Raw genomic sequence first — 26,019 nt, 5'->3', positions numbered from 1 at the left:
TCCTTAATGTTTCCAAATCTTATTGGCAAGTTTCTGGAAGTAAGAATGATACTAAAAGATTTGAGAGGGTCTTAGCATTTTATTTTTGTTTAACTTGCAGAAACACCTGTTGGAATAAAAAAAGCTTATTAAGAGTGAAAGAACTTGAATTTAATTCCCAAAGCCTGATAACTGGTCAAAAAACTTGATTATGTTTTAAGACATAAGACGTAAGATATAGGAACAGAGTTGGGCCATTCGGTCCATCAAGACTGCTCTACCATTTGATTATGGTTAATCCATTTCCCTCTCAACTCCATTCCCCTGCCCTCTTCCTGTAATCTTTCATGCCCTGACTAACCAAGAACCTATCAACCCCCAGCTTAAATACATGAGGACTCCCAAGTCCCTTTGCACCTCAGATTTTTGAGTTTCTTTCCTGTTTAAAGAGTAGTCTGTACTATTATTCCTTCTAACTAACGGAGATGGGAGTAGACTCTCACATGGTGGATTGGATAGTGGACTACTTGACAGATAGACCTCAGTATGTGCGGTTGGGAGACTGTAGGTCTGACACAGTGGTCAGCAGCACAGGAGCGCCACAGGGAACCGTACTCTCTCCGGTCCTGTTCACCCTGTACACATCTGACTTCCAATATAACTCGGAGTCCTGCCATGTGCAGAAGTTCGCTGATGACACGGCCATAGTGGGTTGTGTCAGGAATGGACAGGAGGAGGAGTATAGGAAACTGATACAGGACTTTGTGACATGGTGCAACTCAAACTACCTGCGTCTCAATGTCACCAAGACCAAGGAGATGGTGGTGGACTTTAGGAGATCTAGGCCTCATATGGAGCCAGTGATCATTAATGGAGAATGTGTGGAGCAGGTTAAGACCTACAAGTATCTGGGAGTACAGTTGGACGAGAAGCTAGACTGGACTGCCAACACAGATGCCTTGTGCAGGAAGGCACAGAGTCGACTGTACTTCCTTAGAAGGTTGGCGTCATTCAATGTCTGTAGTGAGATGCTGAAGATGTTCTATAGGTCAGTTGTTGAGAGCGCCCTCTTCTTTGTGGTGGCGTGTTGGGGAGGAAGCATTAAGAAGAAGGACGCCTCACGTCTTAATAAGCTGATAAGGAAGGCGGGCTCTGTCGTGGGCAAAGTACTGGAGAGTTTAACATCGGTAGCTGAGCGAAGGGCGCTGAGTAGGCTACGGTCAATTATGGAAAACCCTGAACATCCTCTACATAGCACCATCCAGAGACAGAGAAGCAGTTTCAGCGACAGGTTACTGTCGATGCAATGCTCCTCAGACAGGATGAAGAGGTCAATACTCCCCAATGCCATTAGGCTTTACAATTCAACTGCCAGGACTTAAGAACTTTTTTTTAAAGCTATTATTAATGCTTTTTGAGTTAGTGATTTAGATGCATATCATATTATTACTGAGTTAAGTATTGTATGTAATGAGTTTTTGCTACAACTAGTGTATGGGACATTGGAAAAAATGTTGAATTTCCCCATGGGGATGAATAAAGTATCTATCTATCTATCTATCTATCTATCTATCTACCAAAGTGCATAACCTTGCACTTCCCGACACCAGTAGCCACTTCTTTGCCCATTCTCGTAATCTGAGTCCTTATGCATTTACTCTGCTTCCGCAACACTACCTGCAAACTCGGCCACAAAGCCGTCAATTGACACACAGCGTAAAAAGAGGTGTTCCAACACAGACCCCTGAGGAACACCACTAGTCACAGGCAGCCAATCAGTAAGACTCTTTGCCTCCTGCCAGTCAATCAATGCTCTATCCATGCTAACATATTTCCTGTGATACAATGGGCTGTTATCTTGCTAAGCAGCTTCATGTGTGGCACCTAGTCAAAGGCTTTTTGAAAATCCAAGTACACAACATCAATGATTCTCCTTTGTTTGTCCTGCTTGTTAGTTCCTCAACGAATTCCAACAGATTTGTCTGGCAAGATTTTCCCTTAAAGAAACCATTCTGACTTAAGCTTACTTTATCATGTACCTTCAAATACCCCAAAACTTTATCATGTACCTTCAAATACCCCAAAACAATTACTCCTTAACAATTAAAATACTCCTTAACAATTGACTCCAACATCTTCCCAACCTCTGAGGTCAAGGTAATTGATCTATAATCTCCTTTCTTCTGCCTCCCTCCCATCTTGAAGAGTGAAGTGATATTTACAATTTTCCAGTTCTCCAGAGCCATGCCAGAATGTATTGATTCTTAAAAGATCGTTACTAATGCCACCATAATCTCCTAAATTTCCTATTTCACACCCCTGGGATGTAGTGCATCTGGACCAGGTGACTTGTCTACCTTCAGACCTTTCAGCTTCCCAAGCACCTTCTCCCTAGTTACAGCAACTGCACTCACTTCTGCTCCTTGACACTCTCAAACATCTGGCATACGTATCTTCCACAGTGAAGACTGATGTAAAATACTACTTCAGTTCGCTGCCATTTCTGAGTCCCTCTCCAGCGTAATTTTTCAGCAGTTCAACATCTACACTCACCTCCCTTTTACTATATATATAAATAAATAATCTGGGGAGAAAAACTTTTGTTCTCTTTGATGTTTTTGGATAGCTTATCTTCATATTTCATCTTTTCCTCCTTATAGCTTTTTTACTTGCCTTCTGTTAGTTTTTAAAAAGCCTCCCATTCCTCTAATTTTTGCTCTATTATAAGTCAAGTCATTTTTTATTGTCATTTCAACCATAGCTGCTGGTACAGTACACAGTAAAAACGAGACAACGTTTTTCAGGACCATGGTGCAACATGAAACAGTACAAAAACTACGCTGAACTACGTAAAACTACACTAGACTATTGACCTACCCAGAACTGCATAAAGTGCACAAAACAGTGCAGGCATTACAATAAATAATAAACAAGACAATAGGCACAGTAGAGGGCAGTAAGTTGGTGTCAGTCCAGACTCTGGGTATTGAGGAGTCTGATGGCTTGGGGGAAGAAGCTGTTACAAAGTCTGGTTGTGAGAGCCCGAATGCTTCGGTGCCTTTTTCCAGATGGTAGGAGGGAGAAGAGTTTGTATAAGGGGTGCTTGGGGTCCTTCATAATGCTGTTTGCTTTGCAGATGCAGCAGGTGGTGTAAATGTCTATAATGCCAGGAAGAGAGACCCCGATGATCTTCTCAGCTGGCCTCACTATCCGCTGCAGGGTCTTGTGATCCGAGATGGTGCAGTTTCCGAACCAGGCAGTGATGCAACTGCCCAGGATGCTCTCAATACAATCTCTGTAGAATGTGGTGAGAATGGCGGGGTGGGAGATTCACTTCCCTCAGCCTTTGCAGAAAGTAGAGACGCTGCTGGGCTTTCTTTGCTATGGAGCTGGTGTTGAGGGACAAGGTGAGATTCTCTGCTTGGTGAACACCAAGAAATTTGGTGCTCTTAATGATCTCTACCGTGGAGCAGTTGATGTTCAGCGGAGAGTGGTCACTCCATGCCCTCCTGAAGTCAACAACCATCTCTTTTGTTTTGGTCACATTCAGAGACAGGTTGTTGGCTCTGTCCGTTAGCCGCTGCACCTCCTCTCTGTATGCTGACTCATCGTTCTTGCTGATGAGACCCACCACCGCAATCTACAGTGTTTCTGTTCATGAAAATAAACGATCACGATTGAAAATAAAGTGGAAATAATAGAGCGATTGGAAAGAGGTGAAATACCATCAGTTATTGGAAAAGCATTAGGCTACAGTCGGTCAACGATCGGAACAATTTTAAAGGATAAAGTGAGAAAGGCCCTGCCCCGATGAAAGCTACAATTATTACTAAGCAACGCAGTGGTTTAATTATTGAAATACATACATTTCTTAAGTGTTTTATATGCATAGAAATGTAAAATATATACTGTTTTCTAAGACAAACGTTTGACTAACTGATACTGGATGTAGCTGTTCCAACTTACTTAGTAAGAGAACTTCTGATTTTTTTCGATCCCGATCTATGATAACCTATGCACATCCTCCCGTATACTTTAAATCATCTCTACATTACTTATAATACCTAATACAATGTAAATGCTATGTAAATAGTTGTTATACTGCATTGTTTAGGGAATAATGACATGCTCGAAGAACGAGTGCTGGAAGAGCACTTCAGGGTTTTCTCAATTCGTGGTTGGTTGAATTCGCGCATGCGGAACTCATGAATAAGGAGCGCCGACTGTATTTTCAGTTCTGTATTCATCACCATTTTCAGTTTTGTTCCCCTGTTACCACTGCAACTCATCCACAAATTTTGTCCTATCATCTGCCTGTACTTGGACAGTTTCAGTACGCAGTGTTTCTGGTTGTATACCAATTGCCTCATCCTCAGCCCTATCACTCAGTTTCCCGTTCCCCTACCAAATTAGTTTAAGCCCTCTCGACAGCTGTAGCAAACCTGCCTGCAAGGATATTGATCCCCCTCGGGTTCAGGTGTAAACTGTTCCTTTTGTACAGGTCATACCTTCCCCAGAAGAGATCCCAGTGATCCATAAACCTGGACCCCAGTGCCCTGCAGCAGCTACTCAGCCACACATTCATCTACCAAGTTACCCTATTCTTGCCTTCACTGACACCTGGCACAGGCAACAATCTAGAGATTACTAACCTGGAGGTCTTGCTTTTGGTTTTCTACCTAGCTCCTCAAATTCTCTCTTCAGGATCTCTTCCCTTTTCCTAGCTATGACATTGGTGCCAATATGTATCAAGACTTCTGGCTGCTCACCCTTCCCTGTTAGAATGCCGTGGACCCAATGCAAGACATCCCTGACTCCAGTACCTAGGAGGCAACATACCTTCTGGGTATCTCTATCGCGTCCACAAAGTCTCGTGTCCACACCTCTGAGTATGGAATCTCCTATCACTACTACAATCTTTTACTCACCCTTCCCTTCTGAGCCACAGCACCAGACGCAGTGCCAGAGACCCAGTCGCTGCGGCACCCCCTGGTCTCTACATAGTATTGTACCAGTGCAATTCACAAATCCAGGGTACAATCCAGCCAGTGTCTTGTATTCATGCATAACTACTAATGTATTGTCAGTTTATAACAAATCTATTTGTTGCAGAGGAGGCTGTCTTGTATTGGTTCCGCATTTGCGCACACTTAACATAAGCATAAATCTGTCCTTGTACAGACAAAAATAGACTGGACTATAGTTTCCATCTCTGCATAGTATGGATCAGCTGCGGTTCAAGGATTTTGTGTGTGTGTGTGTGTGTGTGTGTGTGTGTGTGTGTGTGTGTGTGTGTGTGTGTGTGTGTGTGTGTGTGTGTGTGTGTGTGTGTGTGTGTGTGTGTGTGTGTGTGTGTGTGTGTGTGTGTGTGTGTGTGTGTGTGTGTGTGATGAATAACATGGCTACTTAGAAATTTTAAAGGCATTTTTAAATTTATTCACTTCATCGATGCTCAGAATTCACTGTGTACACCAATAATTTAAATGGTTCACCATTTCACAACCATGTCCAAACAGTTCGATTTAAATGGGAAATGTTTCTATATCAAACTGCCTGGCATTCTTAATTCTCTTAAATTGTGTTGGTTAGAGCCAATGTACTTAATTAATTAAACTTATTTTTCTACAGCCTTCAAAGTCCTGATCATAATTACACTGGAAAACATGGCCCTCAAAGGATTATAGTAGAGTTTTAAGTTGAGATCTTAACTGATTTCATTAGAGTTGTATTTGAGCCTTGGTAAATTTAGTTTTTTTTTAAAAAAAATCCAAAAATCGAGGATGTTTTTATAATTGCCTTCTCAGGAAGAAAATGGATCCTGGCTATAATTCAGCTGGGAAAATTAAAGAAATTGCTGGTAAAGTGCATTTTCCTCCCCAATTAGTATCTGAAACAATTGGTTATATAGCTTTTAGAGCCACTCCAATCATCTGCTGGAGCCTTTGAAGTGAGAGCATGCATGTCTGTCACCATACAGATGATTGACACATAATTGCTGCTTTTTGTCCCGATTCCATGGGCATCTCATCTTGCTGTACATTTAAGAAAAGAAATTATGTATTATCCAGGAATTCAATTTGTTCTACATTTCATGACCTCTGTGGCTTAAGGGGGAAAAAAAAATCATCTTTCTTTGGAAATAGAAATTTTTGATTGTTCAGTCAAGAATTAGTGTGTGTCACTTTACTAGTGTGCAAGCCATTCACTTAATGAATTCAGCAGATTTGTACTTGTTTTTGTGCTTTTTCATATTTTATTGAATTGTGTCATTAAAAATCTAGCTCATTTATGCAATATTACATTCATAAAATCACACCAATTTTGCTGATTTCCTTTTGACCTAAGCAGTACTGGAATTCATCCTGAAAGGACTGAATCTGGGGCTGCGGTGTCAACTTTTAACTAAAAGGGCAGCTTGTAAGAGGAGGAACTCCTAGAGCTAATGCGTCCATGGGTGGCACAGTAGCATAGTGGTCAGCACAACACAGGTGGCCCGGGTTCATTTCCTGCCATGCCTATGAGGAGTTGGTACGTTCTCCCCATGATCGTGTGGGTTTCTCCCACTGTCCAAAGACATACTGGTTAGTAGGTTAATTGGTCGTTCTAAATTGTCCCATGATTTGGCTAGGATTAAATTGGGAGATAGCTGGGCAGCATTGCTTGAATGTGTATATCATGTGAATGTTCCATGTGTATATCAATAAGTAAATATACAAGTTTCTAATGTATATATGTTTTAAAACTGAGACATTAACAACAAATAGAACTTTATCAAATTTTGGATGTTAAGTGGTTTGTAGCATATTTCACTATCGTCCCTACCAGGATCACTCTACTCGAAATAAGGACTTGGAAACTGTCAGCTGTGCCCGATTATACAGCTGCCTCAGGTGCGGCATGGCATAATTTATAACGATTTATTTGTAAATAGATACAAATTACAAATGGTGTTCATGAGGGTATATTTGATCAGATTAGTTCATCTGAAAAGTGGCACGTGGAAAGTAAATCCTGTAAAGCATGAGGCATTGTATTTGAGGAGGAGCTAAAAGCAAAGGCGATTAGTGTGAAAGAACATAAGGGCCTCAAAAACTGTATTCCACAAATCCTTAAAAATAGCCAGACGAGTTGTTTAGCTGTAAAATATGCGAGAGCAAGGGTGTGATGCTACAGTTATATCCAACACCAATCAAGTCACAGTCTCTTGCATACAAGTAAGAAGCATGTGATTTGTGCTTGTGAAGGTACGTTTGAGGATGGAACTGTAATGTGAAAATGTCCAAGCTTGGATTGTTTGGAATAGAGGGGGCTAAGTACAAACCCCATTTCCAGAAAAGTTGGGATATTTTCCAAAATGCAATAAAAACAAAAATCTGTGATATGTTACCTCACGTGAACCTTTATTTAACTGACAAAAGTACAAAGAAAAGATTTTCAATAGTTTTACTGACCAACTTAATTGTATTTTGTAAATATACACAAATTTAGAATTTGATGGCTGCAACACACTCAACAAAAGTTGGGACAGAGGCATGTTTACCATTGTGTTACATCACCTTTCCTTTTAATAACACTTTTTAATCGTTTTGGAACTGAGAATACTAATTGTAGTAGATTTACAATTGGAAATTTTGTCCATTCTTGCTTGATATAAGACTTCAGCTGCTCAACAGTCCGTGGTCTCCGTTGTCTGATTCTCCTCTTCATGATGCGTCATATATTTTCAATAGGAGATAGATCTGGACTGGCAGCAGGCCAGTCAAGCACACACACTCTGTGTCTACAAAGCCACGCTGTTGTAGCCCATGCAGAATGTGGTCTGGCATTGTCCTGCTGAAATAAGCATGGACATCCCGGGAAGAGACGTTGCTTTGATGGCAACATATGTCTCTCTAAAATCCTAATATACGCCTCAGAGTCAATGGTACCTTCACATACATGCAACTCACCCATGCCGTGGGCACTGATGCACCCCCATACCATCACAGATGCTGGCTTTTGTACCTTTCGCTGATAACAATCAGGATGGTCGTTTTCATCTTTGGCACGGAGAACTCGACGCCCGTTTTTTCCGAAAACTAGCTGAAATGTGGACTCATCTGACCACAGCACACAGTTCCACAGTCTTTCGCTCCATCTGAGATGAGCTCGGGCCCAGAGAACTCGCCGGCGTTTCTGCATAGAGTTGATGTATGGCTTCCTCCTTGCGTAATACAGTTTCAAGTTGCATTTCTGGATGCAGCAACGGACTGTGGTAAGTGACAATGGTTTTCTGAAGTACTCCCGAGCCCAGGTGGCTATAATTGTCACAGTAGCATGACAGTTTCTTAGGCAGTGCCGCCTGAGGGCTCGAAGATCACGCATATTCAACAGTGGTTTCTGACCTTGCCCTTTACGCACTGAGATGTCTCTGAATTCTCTGAATCTTTTCACAATATTATGTACTGTAGATGTTGAAAAACCTAAATTCTCTGCAATCTTGCGTTGGGAAATGTTCCTTTTGAACTGACTGACAATTCTCTCACGAATTTTGGCACAAAGGGGTGAGCCACGCCCATCCTTGCTTGCAAAGACTGAGCCTTTGATGGACGCTACTTTTATACCCAGTCATGATACCTCACCTGCTAGAAATTAGCCTGCTTAATGTGGAGTCTTCCAAACCAGTGTTACTTGAATATTCTGTGCACTCTTCAATCTTATTTTAACTCTGTCCCAATTTTTGATGAGTGTGTTGCAGCCATCAAATTCTAAATTTGTGTATACTTACAAAATACAATTAAGTTGGTCAGTAAAACTATTGAAAATCTTTTCTTTGTACTTTTGTCAGTTAAATAAGGGTTCACGTGAATTAACATATCACATATTTTTATTTTTATTGCATTTTGGAAAATATCCCAACTTTTCTGGAAATGGGGTTTGTAGAAATGTAGTTGCGGGGCCTAGACAGAATAATGAGAAAGGACTTGCTTCCCTGAGCGAAGGGGTCATAAACAAGGAGTTATAACTTATGCGAAGGGCATAAGTTAAAAATTGTAAGAACAATTGAAGTGGAGATGATAAATCATTTTATTCAGTTGATAATTGTTGTCAGAAAGTCACTGTTTTAACAATTCCATTGTAGAGTAAGGGATTATGGATGTGCATTTGAAGATCTGTAATCTGCAGAATAACACATCAGAATCTGATTCAATATCACTGCCATAAATTGTGAGATTTGTTATGCAGCAGTAGTACCACGCAATAGATAATAAAAACTGTAAACTGTGATAAGATATCTTCTTAAATTTAACTCGTATGTATTGCAAAGAGGAAAAAAAAGTCGTGAAGTAGTGTTCATGGGTTCAATGTCTATTCAGTAATTGGATGGCAAAGGAGAAGAAGCTGTTCCTGAATCATTGAGTTTATGTCTTCAGGCTCCAGTACCACCTCCTTGATGGTAGCAATGAGAAGAGGGCATTTCCTGGGTGGTGGGTGTCCTTAATGATGGACGCTGCGTGTTTGAGGCATCACTCTTTGAAGATGGCCTGACTACAATGGAGGCTAGTGCCCATGATTGAGCTGAGTTTACAAGTTTCTGCTGCTTATTTTGATCCTATGCAAAACCCCCCACCCCCAATACTAGACAGATGTAGCCAGTTAGAATGCTCTCCACTGTACATTTGTAGAAATTTGACAGTGTCTTGGTACATACCAAATTTCCTCAAACTGCAAATGAGATATAGCCACTGTTATGCCTTCTTTGTAACTGCATCGATATGTTGGCCCAGGGTAGATCCTCGGAGATGTTGACACCCAGGAACTTGAAACTGCTCACTCTTTCCACTTCTGAACTCTCTGAGGACTGGTGTGTGTTCCCTTATCTTACCCTTTCTGAAGTCCATAATTAATTCTTTGGTCTCACTGATGAGTACAAGGTTGTTGCTGCGAACCACACAACTAGCTGATATATCTCGTTCTGTACAACTTTTCATCACCATTTGAAATTCTGCCAACAATAGTGGTGTCATCAACAAATTTATAGATGGCATTTGAGCTGTGCTTTGCCACACAGTCATGGGTGTAGAGAGAGTAAGGCAGTGAGCTTAGTACCCATCCTTGAGGTGCACTATTGGAAATGTTATTTCCGGTCCGCATGCACTGGTCTTCTGGGCAGGAAGTCAAGGACCCATTACAGAAGGAGGTACAGAGCCCCAGGTTCTGGAGCTTTTTGATCAGATCTTTAGGAATGATTGTGTTAAATGCTAAGCTGTAGTCAATAAACAGTAGCCTGACATAAGTATTAGTGTTGTCCTGGGAATCCAAGAACTATTCTGGCTGTAGGCAAATTGCAATGAATCCAGGTTCTTGCTGGGGCAGGAGTTGATGCTAGCTAAAACCAATTTCTTAGCACTTCATCACTGTAGATCTGACTGCTACTGGGCAATAACTATTAAAGCAGCTCAACCTGCTCTTCTGGGGCACTGGGATGATTGTTGCCCTTTTGAAGCAGATGGGAACTTCGACTTTAGTAATGAGAGATTGAAATGTCTTTGCAATCGAATGCTAATATTAGATTTGGTAGCTTTCTTTCAACTGGCGTGAATATTAAAATAAATTTTCTATGATATCTCAATGTTAAGCACATTTCCAAAGTAGATCTTGACACCATTATTTACAAATATTTGATTTCAGCATACAATGTTTTTAAAGTGATGTGCTGATCAATCACATTAGTGATTAGTGATCTGCTGTATCTTTAAAATTAAAAGTAGTGGGAACAATGTGGATGTATATTACTTTTTTTGTGTTTTCAGCATGGGTACTTGGAAAAAGCATTGATGCTTGATTAACACAATAGGACTGCAGTTTAATATGTTAATATATGGAATCTAGATATTTGGGATTGTTTGATTAAGAAGGTGTCACATGAATGACAATAGAAAGTATCAATGTATGTAATATTAAGGATAATGCAAGTGCATAGCTGGAGCGAAGGGCATCAAACAAAGATTTAGAGCAAATAATTGCCAAATTGTACTTTGGAATGAAGGCAGGCTTGTAGTCATACACGTATACAGGCCCAAATGTTCCATTCCTCCAACATTCCCATTTAAGCTAATCAGCTAGTCCCATTTGCTTAATTTTGACCCCTATGTCCCTCTAATCCAGGGGTTCCCAACCTTGCATCCATTGGCTGCTTGCACAATGGTATTGACCCATGGCATTAAAGAGGTCGGGAACCTCTGCTTTAATCCTTTCTTATCGATGAACCTGTCAAAATACGTTTTAAATGTTACTAAAGTATCGCCTCAACCACTTCCTCTGGCAGCTCATTATCCTGACCACCCTCTGAGTGAAAATTTGCCACTCAAATTTCTATTAAGTTTCTCCCATCTCACCTTAAACTTGTGCCATCTAGTTTTGATTCCCCAACTACAAGGGGAAAAGACTGCATATTCAGCCTAACTATCCCCCCTCGTGATTTTATACACCTCTAAGATTGACCCTCATTGTGCTGCACTCTAGTAAAAAAACAAAATCCCAACCTGCTCAGCCTCTGTCCATAACTCAGTCACTCAAGTCCCAGCAACACCTTCAAAATCTCTTCTGCTCTCTTTGCAGCTTAATGGCATCTTTCCTACAGCAGGGTGACCAAAACTGTATGCCATATTTCAAATGCAGCCTCAGCCATGTCTTGTACAGCTGCAACATAACATCTCAATTTCTATATTCATTGACCTGCCTGCTGAAGGCTAGTATGCAAAAAAGCTTTCTTTGCTACCCCTTCTACCTACAGTGTTACTTCCAGGGAACCATATACTTCTACTCATAGGTCTCTCTGTTTTCCTACATTTCCCAGGGCCCTACCATTCACTGTGAAAGTCCTTCCCTCATTTGCTCTCCCAAAATGCAACATATAAACACCTGTCTGAATTCAACTCAATTTGTCATTCCTCAACCACTAACCAGCTGATCAAGGCCCACTGTAAATCCTGATTATAATCTTCACTGTCAATGATGCTACCTATTTTAGTGACATCTGCAAGTTTACTAACCACACCCTGTACATTCTTTTCAAAGTCTTAATATGGGTGACAACTGGCTTAACAATGACCCCTGGGAGACACCAGCAGTCATGAGACTCCAGTCCGAAAAACAATCTTCTACCATTATCTTCTGCTTCCTACCATGAAATCAATTGTGTATCCAATTAGCTGGTTCCCATGCAATCTGACTTTGCATAGCAGCCTATTATATAGAGCTTTCTCATAGGCTTTGTTGGTACATTTACTGCCGTGCCCTCATCAACCACTGTGGAAAAACTCAAGTCAAGTTCATGAGGCACAATTTCCCATGCTCAAAGCTGTGTTGACTATCCTTGATCAACCCTTCTTTCCAAATTCTTGTATATCTTATCCCTCAGAATCTTCTCTAATAACAAAAATACCTCCCTATCCAAGGGTTAGGCTTACTGGTCAATGTCCTTTGCCATAGGAGAGGCTTAGTACACCTTTGCAAGTAAACTTTAATGTATTCCAATACAAAATTTTAAGACATTAAAAGAACATTACCTGTATATTGAAGACAATTTTTTTTTCTGTAGAAGAATTCAGAAGGGCAGCTAGTATAAAGCTGTCTTCATTGGTGAGGAAGTAGTTTAATTTATTATTCTTTTCTCAGACATTTTCTGTGGTGTGCCAGGCAACAAGTAGTCATAGAAGTAGATCCTATCAATGAAGGAATGATTAATGTTAAGAATACGTAAGTGCTGAATTTTGAGGGGAAAGAAACAAGAATGCATTTTATCTGGTTAGTGATTAAGTAGTTCATGTCAAAGCTGTCCTTTTAGGCTATGTAGAGAGGCCCAAGAGTCCATCTTTAATGATGGTCTTCATCAAGATCTTTCAATAAAACCTTTTGTTCCTACCCTCTGTTCCAATTTTGCTGCCACTTAGCAATTTGTACTATTTGGTTACTTTCAGTTTCGTATAATTTATGCAGAAACATAACCAAATAACAAGTGCTTACTTAAATGACCAAAATGTGAACACATCGAAAGAACATGGCTTTTACCATGAACGGTCAAATGACTTGATTTATTTTCTTCTGTCAAAGTTACCTTTCAAGGAGTAGAATCCAAATTGCTTAAATGGGCAGCAGAATCTGTTAACCAGAGATCAATATTTTCAAGGCTGAGACAGATTTTTGGAATACTAGGGAATTGAGGTTTATGGCAATGAAGGTCAAGGTAATGGGGATTGGTATTGAGAACCTTGGAACTCCTACATCGGGATCGTGCAGATTCTCTGTGTGAGTGGCAGAAGTCACAGATGTACCATACCACCTATTCAGCCACCAACTGCTTCATCTGTGAAGGAGCACATTAATGTAATGAGCCACTTAAAGTCCCACAAAACCACAATGAAAAGAAGTAGCCTTCCTTCCTGGGAAGCTGCTTTAGAAGATATCTGCACGATAGATTTATCAAGGTATCATGGGTAGCTAGTTTTATCTGATCTTTATTTAAGAGGAGTGTAACAATAAAACCACTGGCCTTTTCAAAGATTATGCAGTGGATCATAATTAAGCTAATATTTGAAGACTTTTTTTCTGTAATACCTGAAATACTTCTAAGGCCTTCACATGCAGAACTGCTTTTGGGCTGCTTTATGTATGAAATATTTGCAGCTTAATTTATTTCTGCTTGGAACAATTAGTAAATTTATGAAGTCTGAGATTAAAATCCAGACAAATCTTGAATTAAAATGCAGTATTCTATAATGATGTTATCAACTAAATGGGCTCAACAGGAATTTTGATCAGTTTGAGATTGTATGGAATTAATCAGCCCTCATACCCTTGCCTTCAAAAATAATGTTGTGCCAATATTAGTTTGTGTACTACCTCATTAAGTATTATATTTTCTTTAAAACAAAAGTAACCATTTTTTATTTTTCCTTTTTCCATTTAACAGTGTGATAGTTGAGGGCGTTGACTGTGGGAATAGACGCAGCTCCTCCATCATGTTGGCCTGTCTTCAGCGAACACAGAACCCACCTTCACAGCGCTTGTCATGTCCCAGTAAAACGCTGGAGCCTCTGAAATGTGAGTGGAATTTGATAGCAGTTTGATAGGGTATATCTCTGCACACTGCTGCCATGGTGATGCTCGTGCTCCCAAATCATGATTGGACCTTTCATGCACAGTGCTTTGATCCTGTATGAATAAATCCAGCCATCTAAAAATGTATCGGTAGAGTTTTGGTCCTGAATAATTGAGATTTTTTTATGGGGTTTCCAAATATCTGAATGAAAGTGTTGCAGAAATATATAAACCCCTTTCAGTGGGAGAAAAAAAGAAAATGTAATCTTTGTTGAAAAGTTGTGGGGGGGGGGGAAGAGTATGAAGAAAAACCTGTCAAAGCTGGAATTCTAAAATTTAAAAAAGTCTGTTTGAAATGCATAGCTGGTCTTGAGCATTGATATTCTAAATACGTGGAATGTGGGAGGAAATGAAAACTGCAAACTGTTTAATGGAGAAGGCAACAATCTTGTGATGTGATAAAGCATCCTAAAAAAAGAATTACAACTTACTACAGAAAAAAGAATGTGCAGTCTCATTGGATGATAACATCAGAAGGGGCTGTAGGTCTGAACTTAAATCATGGAATTGTGATAAAACACAGGCAAGCTAATCCTGAAAAGATAAGCCATGCTATCATTCTAGATTCCCGGCAGAATAATCTGATTTAAGAGACCAGGTCTGAAGAGTCAACTGAACTGCCCTTTTCACGTGCACTAATACCTCTATTTTTATTTTTAAAATGGATAACTGAGTACATGGTTAACATAAAGCAACTGAGCTCCATGTTATCAGCAAAAGGTAGAGTTCCGGGGAAATGAATACTATTTCTAAGAATGGTAGTAAGCTTATTAGCAATAGTATTGGAACAAGAGTTTGAGTGTGAAATGGAATTTATTTGATGATGTTGTATAGGAAGCTGCCAGTAGCTGGAAATTGAACAACATAGAAAAATAAGCAATAATGTTCCAGAAGGTGTGGCCCCTCCAGAGAGGAAAGGGCAATCTCATAGCATGGGGATTATGTTTCAAGTGAATGATGATTTGGAAGTTAATGGCAGATGTTAAAATCTGCATGGTTGCTGAAAAATACACGTGTGTCTGTTTGCTCAAGAATGTATATTCTATTAATGTCCCACTTTTTACCGAAATACAAGCAAATGTTTGAGTCCCCCAAATGTGAGCAGAGATGCTCCTGTATATTAATGATCAACAGGAATTTGTGATTGGAAGGCTGCATGGTGTGGCTCAGCACTGAGTCCCTTGCTTTTATTTTTGTGGTATATTTCAATGATTCAACCAAATGGTAATAGCAATGTTACTTGTATTAAGTTTAAAATAGATGCTTTGTAACCTTATACAAATCAAGTATATTTAATTAAATAGTGATTAAGTTGCTATTTAACTTAATAGTAACTCAAGTTTGTAAATGGATACCAAAATGTAAGTTAATGGTGAGTGAGTGAAAAGTTTCATGTTACATTAAAAAAAAGTTTTAGTGGAATAGTTAGCTGGGCTACAAATTGGTTAATGAAAATCAATCTCAGAAGCATGAGGCAATGCATAGTAAACAAGTCAAGGGCATACATGATGAATGGTGGGATAAGAAGTGTAGAGGATCAGAGGGATCTTAGAATGCATATCCAGTTGACTTCAGGATCTGTGCTCTCAAGGGATTTGCTTATGACATAGATATAGGACCAGGCAGTTCTTTCTGGTACTTCTATAGAACAGAAATTAGACCACAGCTGGCACACTGTTTACAGTTCTGGTCATTACAGGAGGGATACAATACTGCCAGAAGGCGTGCAGAGGAGATTTATGAGGATGTTGCTAGCCTGTAAAATATTAGCAATGGGAAAGTCCTTGTGGTGTTTTCCTTTAGAGTAGAAGAAGCCTTGAGCGAGGAGTTGCCAGACGTATAAAGTACACAAAGTTATGAGTCTTAAATGAAGTACAAGTCTTCCACAACTCTGACTTACTGTCATCCTGTATATATGAACAAATGTTTTGGAGGCCTTTGAGACAGATGGGGTTACAGGTTGGAACAGGTCAATTCTACCCCTTCCCCTCAATCAGTAACAGTTAGGTCAAGCTAAGCAGAAGAACTGGGAACATTGTTAATTCATTCACTCACTGATTTGGTGAGGCCAACACTCTTCTTGCACTTGTTCTCCCATCACTGCTGTTTCTGTGATTCTCTCCTGCAGTTTTTGTTCATTTCCATCAGTTTGGGTTGTGAACAGTTCTCAGGATTGGAGACACAAGAAACTGGAAAAGCTGGAATCTGGAGCAGCAAGGAGTCTGCTGGAGGAATTCAGTGGGCAGTGGGTCTACATCTGTGGAGTTGGCAGAAGGAGTGGGGAGGGGAAGCTATTTGGGGTTGAAACTATATGTCTGAACTCTAGTGGAATCCTGCTATAACCACTGCTGTAAATAGCTGCTGTAAATAGGATGAACCGGTTTCTGATAGAGAGGTTAAGGACAAGAGGAACAGCTTTAAAATCATCTGTAACTCCAAAACTAAAACTAATTGAAAGAAAAAAAAGGGGAGCCAGGGAGATGCATCTAAACTTTGTTTTTATTTTTGCGAGTCACAAACTTGGGCGTGGCGTAATGATATATGTCGCTTACAGTATTATTCAAGTATTACTGAAGTAGTAAATACACAACAGAGGAAGTATTAGAGAGGAAGATGAGGAAGTTTTTTGTTTCACCCTTTGTGCGGCTGGTGTTCTGAAGGGCCAATGAGACAAGATCCCCATCAGATTTAATTACCATTTGAAGTGCTTTAGCGATCAGGGCTACAGGAAGTGGGGGGAGGGGATTAATTGGTTTGCTGCTTTTGGCTAACGTGAGTAAGATGGGTCTATGTCATTAATCTCTAGGCTATCGATTGCTTCAATAAACATGAAGTCTTAGAAGAGATCCCTAGGATTAATACCATCTTTTAACATACAAATATTCCTTTTAACATCTCAGACTGTTATTTTGAGCCTGATTTCCATTGCAAGGTTACTACACCTTACTAATTGAGATGAGAAAGCTATGAGCTAAGGCATAGCTGATTTTTGAGAAAATATTGTGTGTGTCCTCAGAAACACAATGAGTAAAAGACTGTTTAACCTAATTCTTCGTAGATCTTGCATATTTGTTTCATCACCTTTTCCATTGAACTATCCATGAATAAAATTCATTTGGAAATAATTCTCAATCCCAGAGAGCCGAAACTTTAAAAAAATAGTACTTTTCTGACAGTATTTTGAACTGCATTGAATTTTATTGAGGAAATTGCACTCTATTCACTAACCTGATCTGTTGACTATCCAACAAGATGCAGTGAAAGTGGGTAGATATGTAAGTTTTCACAAATAAATCTGCATGAGACATTTTAAGTCTAAGGAAAACCATAACAAACTCCTTTATTGTTCTCCAAACACTGAACATAAAAGCGCAGTAAAAAAAACTTAACATAATTATGTCATCATGTCAGACCAGCCTCTTAAAGTGAATCCCAGCTCAGTGTTGGTGGTTATGAATGATGTACAATTTCACCAACTACATTACCCTACAGACCTTAATATGGTACTGCGTCTTAGAGGTGAATTCACTGTTACTTATTTGAGTTTATTCATCCTATGGTTATTAATATTGTTGGCAAGACCACCATTTTTGCCTATCATTGTTTTTCTAACAAGTTGATTGAGACTTTTTATTGTCTGGGTGTTTATTTGTATTTAAGAACATGACCAAATAGACATCATATTTCATGACAGTAGTTTTCAATGTCTAATAGATTAAAGATAAAAATTAATTTGATTTTATTCTGCAGCAAAAAAGTCTAAATTCCAGTTTAGCCTTTAAGGCACATCTAAACTTTTATGGTTGCAGGATCTTGGTATTGAGTTGTTGAAGTGATAGAATTATTTTAATTGGGAAAAGTTGAGAATCATATGTTGTTCTGGTAATGAACATAATTTTCATAGAAAACCTGCAGCACAATACAGGCCCTTTGGCCCACAAAGCTGTGCGAAACATGTCTTTATCTTAGAAATTATCTAGGGTTACCCATATCCCTCTATTTTTCTAAGCTCCATGTACTTATCCAGGAGTCTCTTAAAAGATCTTATCGTATTCAACTTTCACTTGTTAAATTTCAGCAACAGCCCTCGAGTACATAGGAACCAAGGATTAGAAGCTTAAGCTAACTTGCACTTGTACTTATAGGCTGAGTTCAGAAAGGGGAAATTCTTTATCAAATACGAGACAAGCAGGAACTCTACTTGTGTAACACCTAGTACAATAACGTGCATTTATTAAGATTTCAATATTGTAAAACATCACCAAATCCTTGACAGAAGAGCTACCAAGCAAAATGTTTTTACCAAGTGAAGAGACTTTAGGATAAACTTAAAGCCTGGTCAAAAGTTTGGGTTTTGAGGAAAGTCTGAAAGCAGTAAGAAGGATGGAGAAATTTAGCAAATTCCAGAGTTTAGGATTGAAGTACTAATGCAACTGCTATTTAAATACGGTAGCTATTTTCAAACTGCAGAGCACTACATTCATTATTAGCTTGTTTTAATGTAGATTGCAGAAATTCATGAAAGAGTACTCCTCACAGGAGGTAATGTTACCATTTAGCTAATTTCCTTCTTACAAGCTCCATAATTAGCACTAAGCCTTAGCTTATCTCCCTCAAAGATAGGTTTGACTGTGGCCACCATTGCTATAAAATCGATTGTCCTTAAGTTGGTTATTAATTCTTTATAGTTTCAGTAAAAATGAAGGTAATTTAATTTGTCAAAGCTATATATCATTTATGATATGAAACTTTGTCTATCTTTGAGTAGAACATCTACAGGCTTTGGCTATTACAATAAAGTAATGGCTGTCTTATTAGAAAGCATTTAATCTCATGCAAAAACACTTTCACTTTGAGTTCACTGTGCCTTGTATTGTCAAGTCTCACCATATACATTCTGGATTTTTTTAGTTATTGTATTTATAGTTGATAGCTATTTATTTAAATGGTTTTCTATTGTCATAATAAAGGAAAAGAAACAAAAATGAATTGATGTCAATCATATTAAAATCTTGAATAAACTGAAATGAGGAAAATTTGAAAATAGCATTCAGATATCTGGTGGTCACTTACATCTTTTTGAAAGGATAAAAATGTGGGTTTATATATATTCATGTCATCTGTCCAAGAAAGTTTTTTGCATACAACAAAGTGAATAAGTAAAGACTATCATTGGTCACTTTACCTGCTGCATGATGTTAATCTCATATAGCAACAGGATGAATTCACTTCCATTGGGGAATCAAAAACTTGAAGGACAACTCCTTTTTACATAGAGGGTGAGGTGTATGTAGAAGAAGCTGCCAAAGGAAGTGGTTGGGACCAGTACAATAGGAACCTTTTAAAAGATGGGTGGATTGGTATGCGAACAGAAGGTTACAGGGCCAAAAGCTTGGATGAGCATTTTATTTGGCATGGATCAGGTGGGCTGAAAGGCTCATGACTGACTCTATCACTTTTCTGTACATTCTTTGGTGTTTTTACTGAAATAATTTGATGATTATAAGTTCTACAAATTTGACTTTTCTGAGTGAAAGGACCAGATTTTTGTGGAGTAAATTAGTCAGGTTGTTCTTACCTTTATTATTCCAAAGAAATCCTTTGTCCTCGTCTGTTCTTAACATTTTCTCCCAGCTTGTCAAAATGCACTGAAGTGCACATTGAAGTTAGACCATAAGACATACGAGCAGAATTAAGCCACTTTGCCCATCTTGTAAACCAGCCTGAACTGCACATTCCTAGTATGCAAGCACCTCATCCCTCCATACTCTAGCTAGTTGCACCTGGGTATTATTCATGCACATTTTATGCCACATTCATTTCCTCAGCCCTTTCTCCTTCATAATTCTCACGACTTCTGATCCTCTGCCTCTTTATTCCTCCCATTTGCAGTGTCCATACACTACCCCTTCTGCTTCTTTTACTCAGCCTCTTACCCTTCCACTCAACCCTTCCTCAATTTCCTTGAACCTCTCACTACCTTCCTGGCCCTCCCCCACCCCTACTCCCACTCTCTCTAGCTGCTAGCTCTTCCCTTCTCAAGAGTGAGACTGACCACTGATTGCTATTGCTTTCATTTTTCAGGTGTGCTCCCTGCCCACCATTTACTTCACCATATCTCCAACCACCAATTTGAATCATGCAGTCTAGCCCTCCAGCTGCTCATCTTATGCTGCCAAATGCTCTGTGTGGGAGGGTTTCTGGGGCATGATTTCCCAGCCAATAGAAGTGTATTCATCCTGTTGGAGCAAAGGAATTTCATTCAGCTGCCATGGTGCACTACTGGTAATATTGCCAAAGAATTATTTTTGGTAATCATCTAATTGACTGGGAATTACAACTTCATCTGGCAGAGAAGAAAGTTATTCAGTTCAATGCGTAGGAGGAGCAGTAAGTTTTTCTCACCTCTCAGGTCAGTTCCATATTTAATGAAAAAGCTGGATCATCTATAACATAATTCTATTAACTCGTGTTTCTCCCCTATCATTCAGCAAAATTCTGTACATCTCAGATCTAAAATTAACAATTAACATTTTATGGAAGGAAGCTTGAAGCTTCTGGTGTAGAACAGTATTACTTTTCTTCACTTATTAAAGGTCTGGTTCAACTTTTTAGAATTCACTCATGTTTTCTATGCTCTCTGACCAACGAAGTTTCATTCAATTTAATTTACTAATTCCCCAAAATATCTTAGTATCTTGGACCACATTGCTCCATTAATTTGTAAATTCAACGGAATATAGCCCCATAATCTCTCCATGTACTTCACACTGGTTATCTTTCTGGTGAAATGTACAATGAGCTACCTGTAAAGTAAAAACACGGCAGCATAGTGGTTAGCATAATGCTCTTACAGCCCCAGTGACCCGGGTTCAGTTCCTGCTGCAGTCTGTAAGGTGTTCATATGTTTTCCCTGTGACCACATGGGTTTCCCTCCAGGTGCTCTGGTTTCCTCACATAATCCAAAGCCATACAGGTTGGTAATTTAATTGGTCATATGGGTACATCTGGGCAACATGGTCTCTTTGGGCTGGAAGGGCCTGTAAACGTGCTGTATCTCTAAATTGAATTTAAAATATAAAACTAGTGGCCAGATTTTCTCTCATTTCTCCAGGTTGTGACCTAATCAGGACTCTAAAGCAACATTCCACCTCCCTGTACATCAACCCTCGAATTCCACCCCCCCATTAACTTTTCAAAAGAAATATTTAACTAACCTTATTCCTCACACAACCCTGCAAATTAATTTTATAAGTGCTGATCCATTTCTCTTTTGAAAGTTTCTATTATATGTGCATTCTTATATTTCAGGCAGGCAGTGGGTTTCATCCACTACATAACAATTTGAGTTTTTTGCTACTTATATTTGCATGATCCGATCATCAATTCTCCTGCCAGTACAGACAATTAATCCCTATTTACCCATCATAATTTTTGAACTCGCATCTTAATTTCCTCTGCTGCAAGGAGAACTAGCTGATAACTGAAATTCCCTATTCTGGTATGACTCTAATAAACTCCTCCCCAGTAACAAACTGTTGTTCTAATAAACTCCTCCCAAAATGATTTTGCCAAGATGATATATTGGAACAATAATGCTTGGGACATTAAAGCTTGTTCAGAATGCAATTTTCACTCCAAACTTTTCTAAGGGTATTTACTTGCTAGTTCCATTCTATTTAAAGTAAGGTGAGTGTTCTTAATTATGCACTGTATGTATTTTAAGATTTATTTGCTGCCATCAGTTGAACTTGCATCTGTGTAAATCAGTGCTTATGATCACTGGGGAACTAGTGCCAAGAAGTTACTGAGCCTGTCAGTGTGAGGGAAGTATATTAACATCAGCAGTGCATTCATTAATCCAGGGCTCCTCTGCAGTCTTGCCACTTCAGCCATGTGAGTAATTTCATCTGGCACAGTAGATTCCCAAACCAGGCTTTCTCCAGTTCTTCCCATAGTCCCCCAAAATTCCACTAGGAGTTATCTTGTATATTTTTAGTTTATTGGAATGACTTATAGGAAAAAGTACAAGCTGACAATGGAGCTTAAACTTTTTTTATCTTTACTTTAATAGAGTTAACCACTTGTTTGCATTATAAATTGATTTACCTGAGCATGCAAGTAGTATTGAAGCCTTAACCCAGGGTCCATTTGTGTTGAATATTTGAAAGACTGAATTTTATGATTCTTGCAAATAAGTACTTACTTTCCCTGAGCTATATTAACCGTGCAATATTGGAATTGTGCTTTTCTTGCAAGTCAAGTAGGACATGGAAGTTGTTTTGTGATTTTTTGCTTCAACAAGAAAGAAGGTTCTCCAAGATGCCTGCTCAGCAGAAGCTAGCTAGAGACCAGCATTGATCAAGTCATATTATTAACTAAGTCATCTATCTCATTTTTTACAATATTTGGAAGGAAGAAGAAATAAGGCCAATAACAAATATTTCAATTAACAGAAGTTTTTCATTATTTATACTGACTAATTTTAAAAACATAAACTTCTAATTGAAGAAGAGATTCTTATGGTGAGATTATATTTCAATTAAATGCGCATTTATTTTGGTATAGACTGGTCAAACCAAATTAGCAATAAAACTTGCAGAAACACTAATATTTGTTAGATCAATCTGTTGAGGAACCAGCTATGGAACAAATTTCTGTGGACTGTGTGAAATGCATTTATAAAAGAATACAGGTATCCCCCGTTTTACGAAAGTTCGCTTTATGCCGCTTCGCTTTTACGAAAGACCTACATTAGTACCTGTTTTCGCTAACAGAACAAGAAATCCAAAGAGGATTTTCGCTTTTATGAGAAAAGGTGAAAAGCAAAAACAGTGTTCAGCGTTAGTTTTGAAGCGAGCTGTTATAGAGGCAGCACGCACTCCAAGCAGTGAGAGTGGCACTGCCAAGCTCCTTCCCCGGGAACTACACTCAGCATCAAGCCGCCATAGCTTTGAACTGGGTGAGATTTTCGCTATGATTGATAGTGCTGCAATCATTGCAGAGAAGTATGACTTTAATTTTGAAAGGGCATGTAGGTTTAGGGCAGGTTAGCAGGATGCTTTGAGTGCTTACAAAGAACTGTATGATAGAAAAATGCGTGAACCTTCCAGTGTGTTTGCTGTACATACATTATTTCTACTTTATTTAGGCTGTGTATTTATCATATCATTCCTGCTTTTACTATATGTTAGTGTTATTTTAGGTTTGTGTGTAATTTGGTTTGATTTGGTAGGTTATTTTTTGGGTCTGGGAATGCTCAAAAATTTTCCCCATATAAATAAATGGTAATTGCTTCTTCGCTTTACGCCATTTTGGCTTACGAACGGTTTCATAGGAACGCTCTACTTTTGGATAGCGGAGGAAACCTGTAACTGATTCTTCTGCATGATCCTTTTGGGGAAAAATGCTATATGCCAGAATTCTTTAGCTGCATCAAGAAACACAATGAGGTAATAGCATTAGATACAAGGATCCTGGATCTAACTAACTGAAACAATTAAAACATGAGGTGCAAGTTAGCTATTATAGATTGAGCGGCTCCACTTGCAATGTTGATGATAGATTGACAATTGATACAATTTGGTGGAGGGGGGGGGGGGGGAAGAGAATAAATAAATAAATATTGAAAGTACTTATTACAGACTAGTACAAAATAAGTTGGGTAAGTAAGTCCAACCATAATTTGCAAAGGAAAGTAGGATTATTATTATTGGATCCAAAGAAGCTTAAAATCTTCAAGTTTATTGGCATTCAGCAGTGCGTACATATACCACCAAATGAGACAGCATTCTACTGGACCAAGGTGCATAACACAATACATATAACTCACGCAGGTAGCACATAAAGTAATATTACCAAAAATAACAAATAGTAAGGTTCATACATAATAAAAGTTAAAAAGTAAATAGTATAACACTACTGGTGCCTCACACGTGATGAGAACTGGGTGGTAGCAGGGAGTCCAGTAGCCTAACAGCTTAGAGGAAGGAGCTGTTTCCCATCCTAACAATTCTTGTCCTAATGTTACCGTATCTCCTGCCTGATGGTAGGGGGTCAAAAAGATTTGCCAGCAAAGGTAGCAGGCCTGAGACTGGGAGCAGTTTAGGATTCAACAAAGGAAGAGAAAACAAAAAGTGGCTTGTCAGGGTAATATGGAGAATGAAAGTAAGCTAGCAGGGAACACAAAAAACTGATTGAAAGTTTCTATAAATGTGTTAATTTTCTGAAGAAAATATATATTTGTAACGGACAGAAATGTGCAAAGTTATAATTGGAAACAAGATTTCAGAGGAGGATGCAGGTAACCTCTTGGGTAATTGAGGTTACCCAATTTGTTTCTAAAAACAAAGACAAATTATTTTCCAAGTGGTATTATATTGAGGAAAAGTGAAAGTTCAATGGGTTCTAGAGGTATTTGCCTTTTAGTAAATGGTGTACAGAGTTCTGGTGCAATAAGCAATTAGAAAGGCAAATGATACATTGGAAGTTTGTTGCAAAAGTATTCAAGGATTTGTTACTGTACCTGTACAGGGCTATAAGGTGATCACATTTAGAGATGGTCTAACACACACAAAATGCTGGAGAAAGTCAGCAGGTCAGGCAGCATCTATGGATGGTAAGTAAACAATTGACATTTTAGGCTAGGACCCTTCTTCATTCTGAATGTTACTCTGGATTTCCAGCATCTGCAGAATCTCTTGTGTTTATGATTTGGAGTTCCATGTAGTTTTAGTCTCCTTATCTGAAGAAAGGCCGGCTGGTGGTGTAGTGGCATCAGCGCCAGACTTCAGAGCAAAGGCTCCCTTGCACGCTTTCCATCCGTGCTGGGTTGAGTGTCAAGCTAGCAACTTGGCCTTGTAAAAACAAGAAAGCTTGCAAAAAAAATGCCGTCATGACAGCATCCCGTTGACTCCACTTGGAGTCATCTTCCTCTATCTTCTTCTGGACTTCTTCTATCTGAAGTTTTCATGTTTTGAATAGAGTGCAACAAAGATTTAATAAACTGATTTCCTAATTACAATAGAGTTTGCAAGAATGAGAAGGGATCACACTAAGACAGGACTAAACAGAGTAAGTAGAGGGGGCAACCCATACAAAACGCTGGAGGCACTCAGCAGGCCAGGCACCTTTTATGGAAAAGAATAAACAGTTGATGTTTCAGGCTGAGGCCCACTGAAGAAGGGTCTTGGCCCAAAACGTTGACTGTGTTTACTCTTTTCCATAAATGTTGCCCAAGCTGCTAAGTTCCTCCAGCATTTTATGTGTGTTGCTTTGGGTTTCCAACATCTGCAGACTTTCTTGTGTTTGTAAATAGAAGAGTCCAGAACCAGGATCTCTGGGCATTTCAGTCACAATTGATATCAGAATAAATCTCCATACCCAGGTAATGAACCTGTGGACTTCTCTACCAGTAATGCAGTGGAGGCTTAGTCATTATATATATTCAAGTTGGAGATAAATATTTCTGAATAACAGGAGAAATCAGGAACTGGCACTGAAGTGGATGATCAGCTATCATCATGCTAAAGTGGAATAAGTCAAAATAGTTCACTCTGGCTCCTACTTACCTCATTTGCATTATCTTCAATCCTTTATAGTCAAGTTTTATGCTTAAAATGGGAATTGCCTCCTTCAGTCAACTGTCTTGGTGAAAGAGTATTATCAGCTCTTCAGCATTTTGTTCTTTCATGCCTGACTTGGAGGTTTTCACTGGAATTTCTGTCAGATCATCTATAGCTTGTAAGTTTGCACATTTTTCTGTCTTCCATGTTGAGGTGGATAGATGTGACTTTTTTCTTGTGTAACTGAAAATGAATTATTTTTCCAGCTTGTTTATTTTTCATTTGGTTCTCTCATCATTGTTGTTTGAGTTTGACTGCCTCCTTGCTGCCCTGT

General features: G+C 39.0%; 1 protein-coding gene across 1 annotated transcript in view; it reads left to right on the top strand.

Annotated features, from left to right (window-relative positions):
• The window catches only part of fam222aa (family with sequence similarity 222 member Aa), a 228,041-nt gene that overhangs the window by 159,568 nt on the left and 42,454 nt on the right, over window positions 1-26,019 (top strand). Inside the window, exon 6 of the mRNA XM_073065861.1 lies at window positions 13,934-14,064. Coding sequence (XP_072921962.1) covers window positions 13,934-14,064 — 131 coding nt within the window. The remainder of the gene's footprint in view (window positions 1-13,933; window positions 14,065-26,019) is intronic.

Source organism: Hemitrygon akajei, chromosome 14 (assembly GCF_048418815.1).
Source record: "Hemitrygon akajei chromosome 14, sHemAka1.3, whole genome shotgun sequence".
NCBI lineage: Eukaryota > Metazoa > Chordata > Chondrichthyes > Myliobatiformes > Dasyatidae > Hemitrygon > Hemitrygon akajei.
Note: the sequence above shows the minus strand (reverse complement) of the source record. Positions and strands in the feature narration are given on the sequence as shown.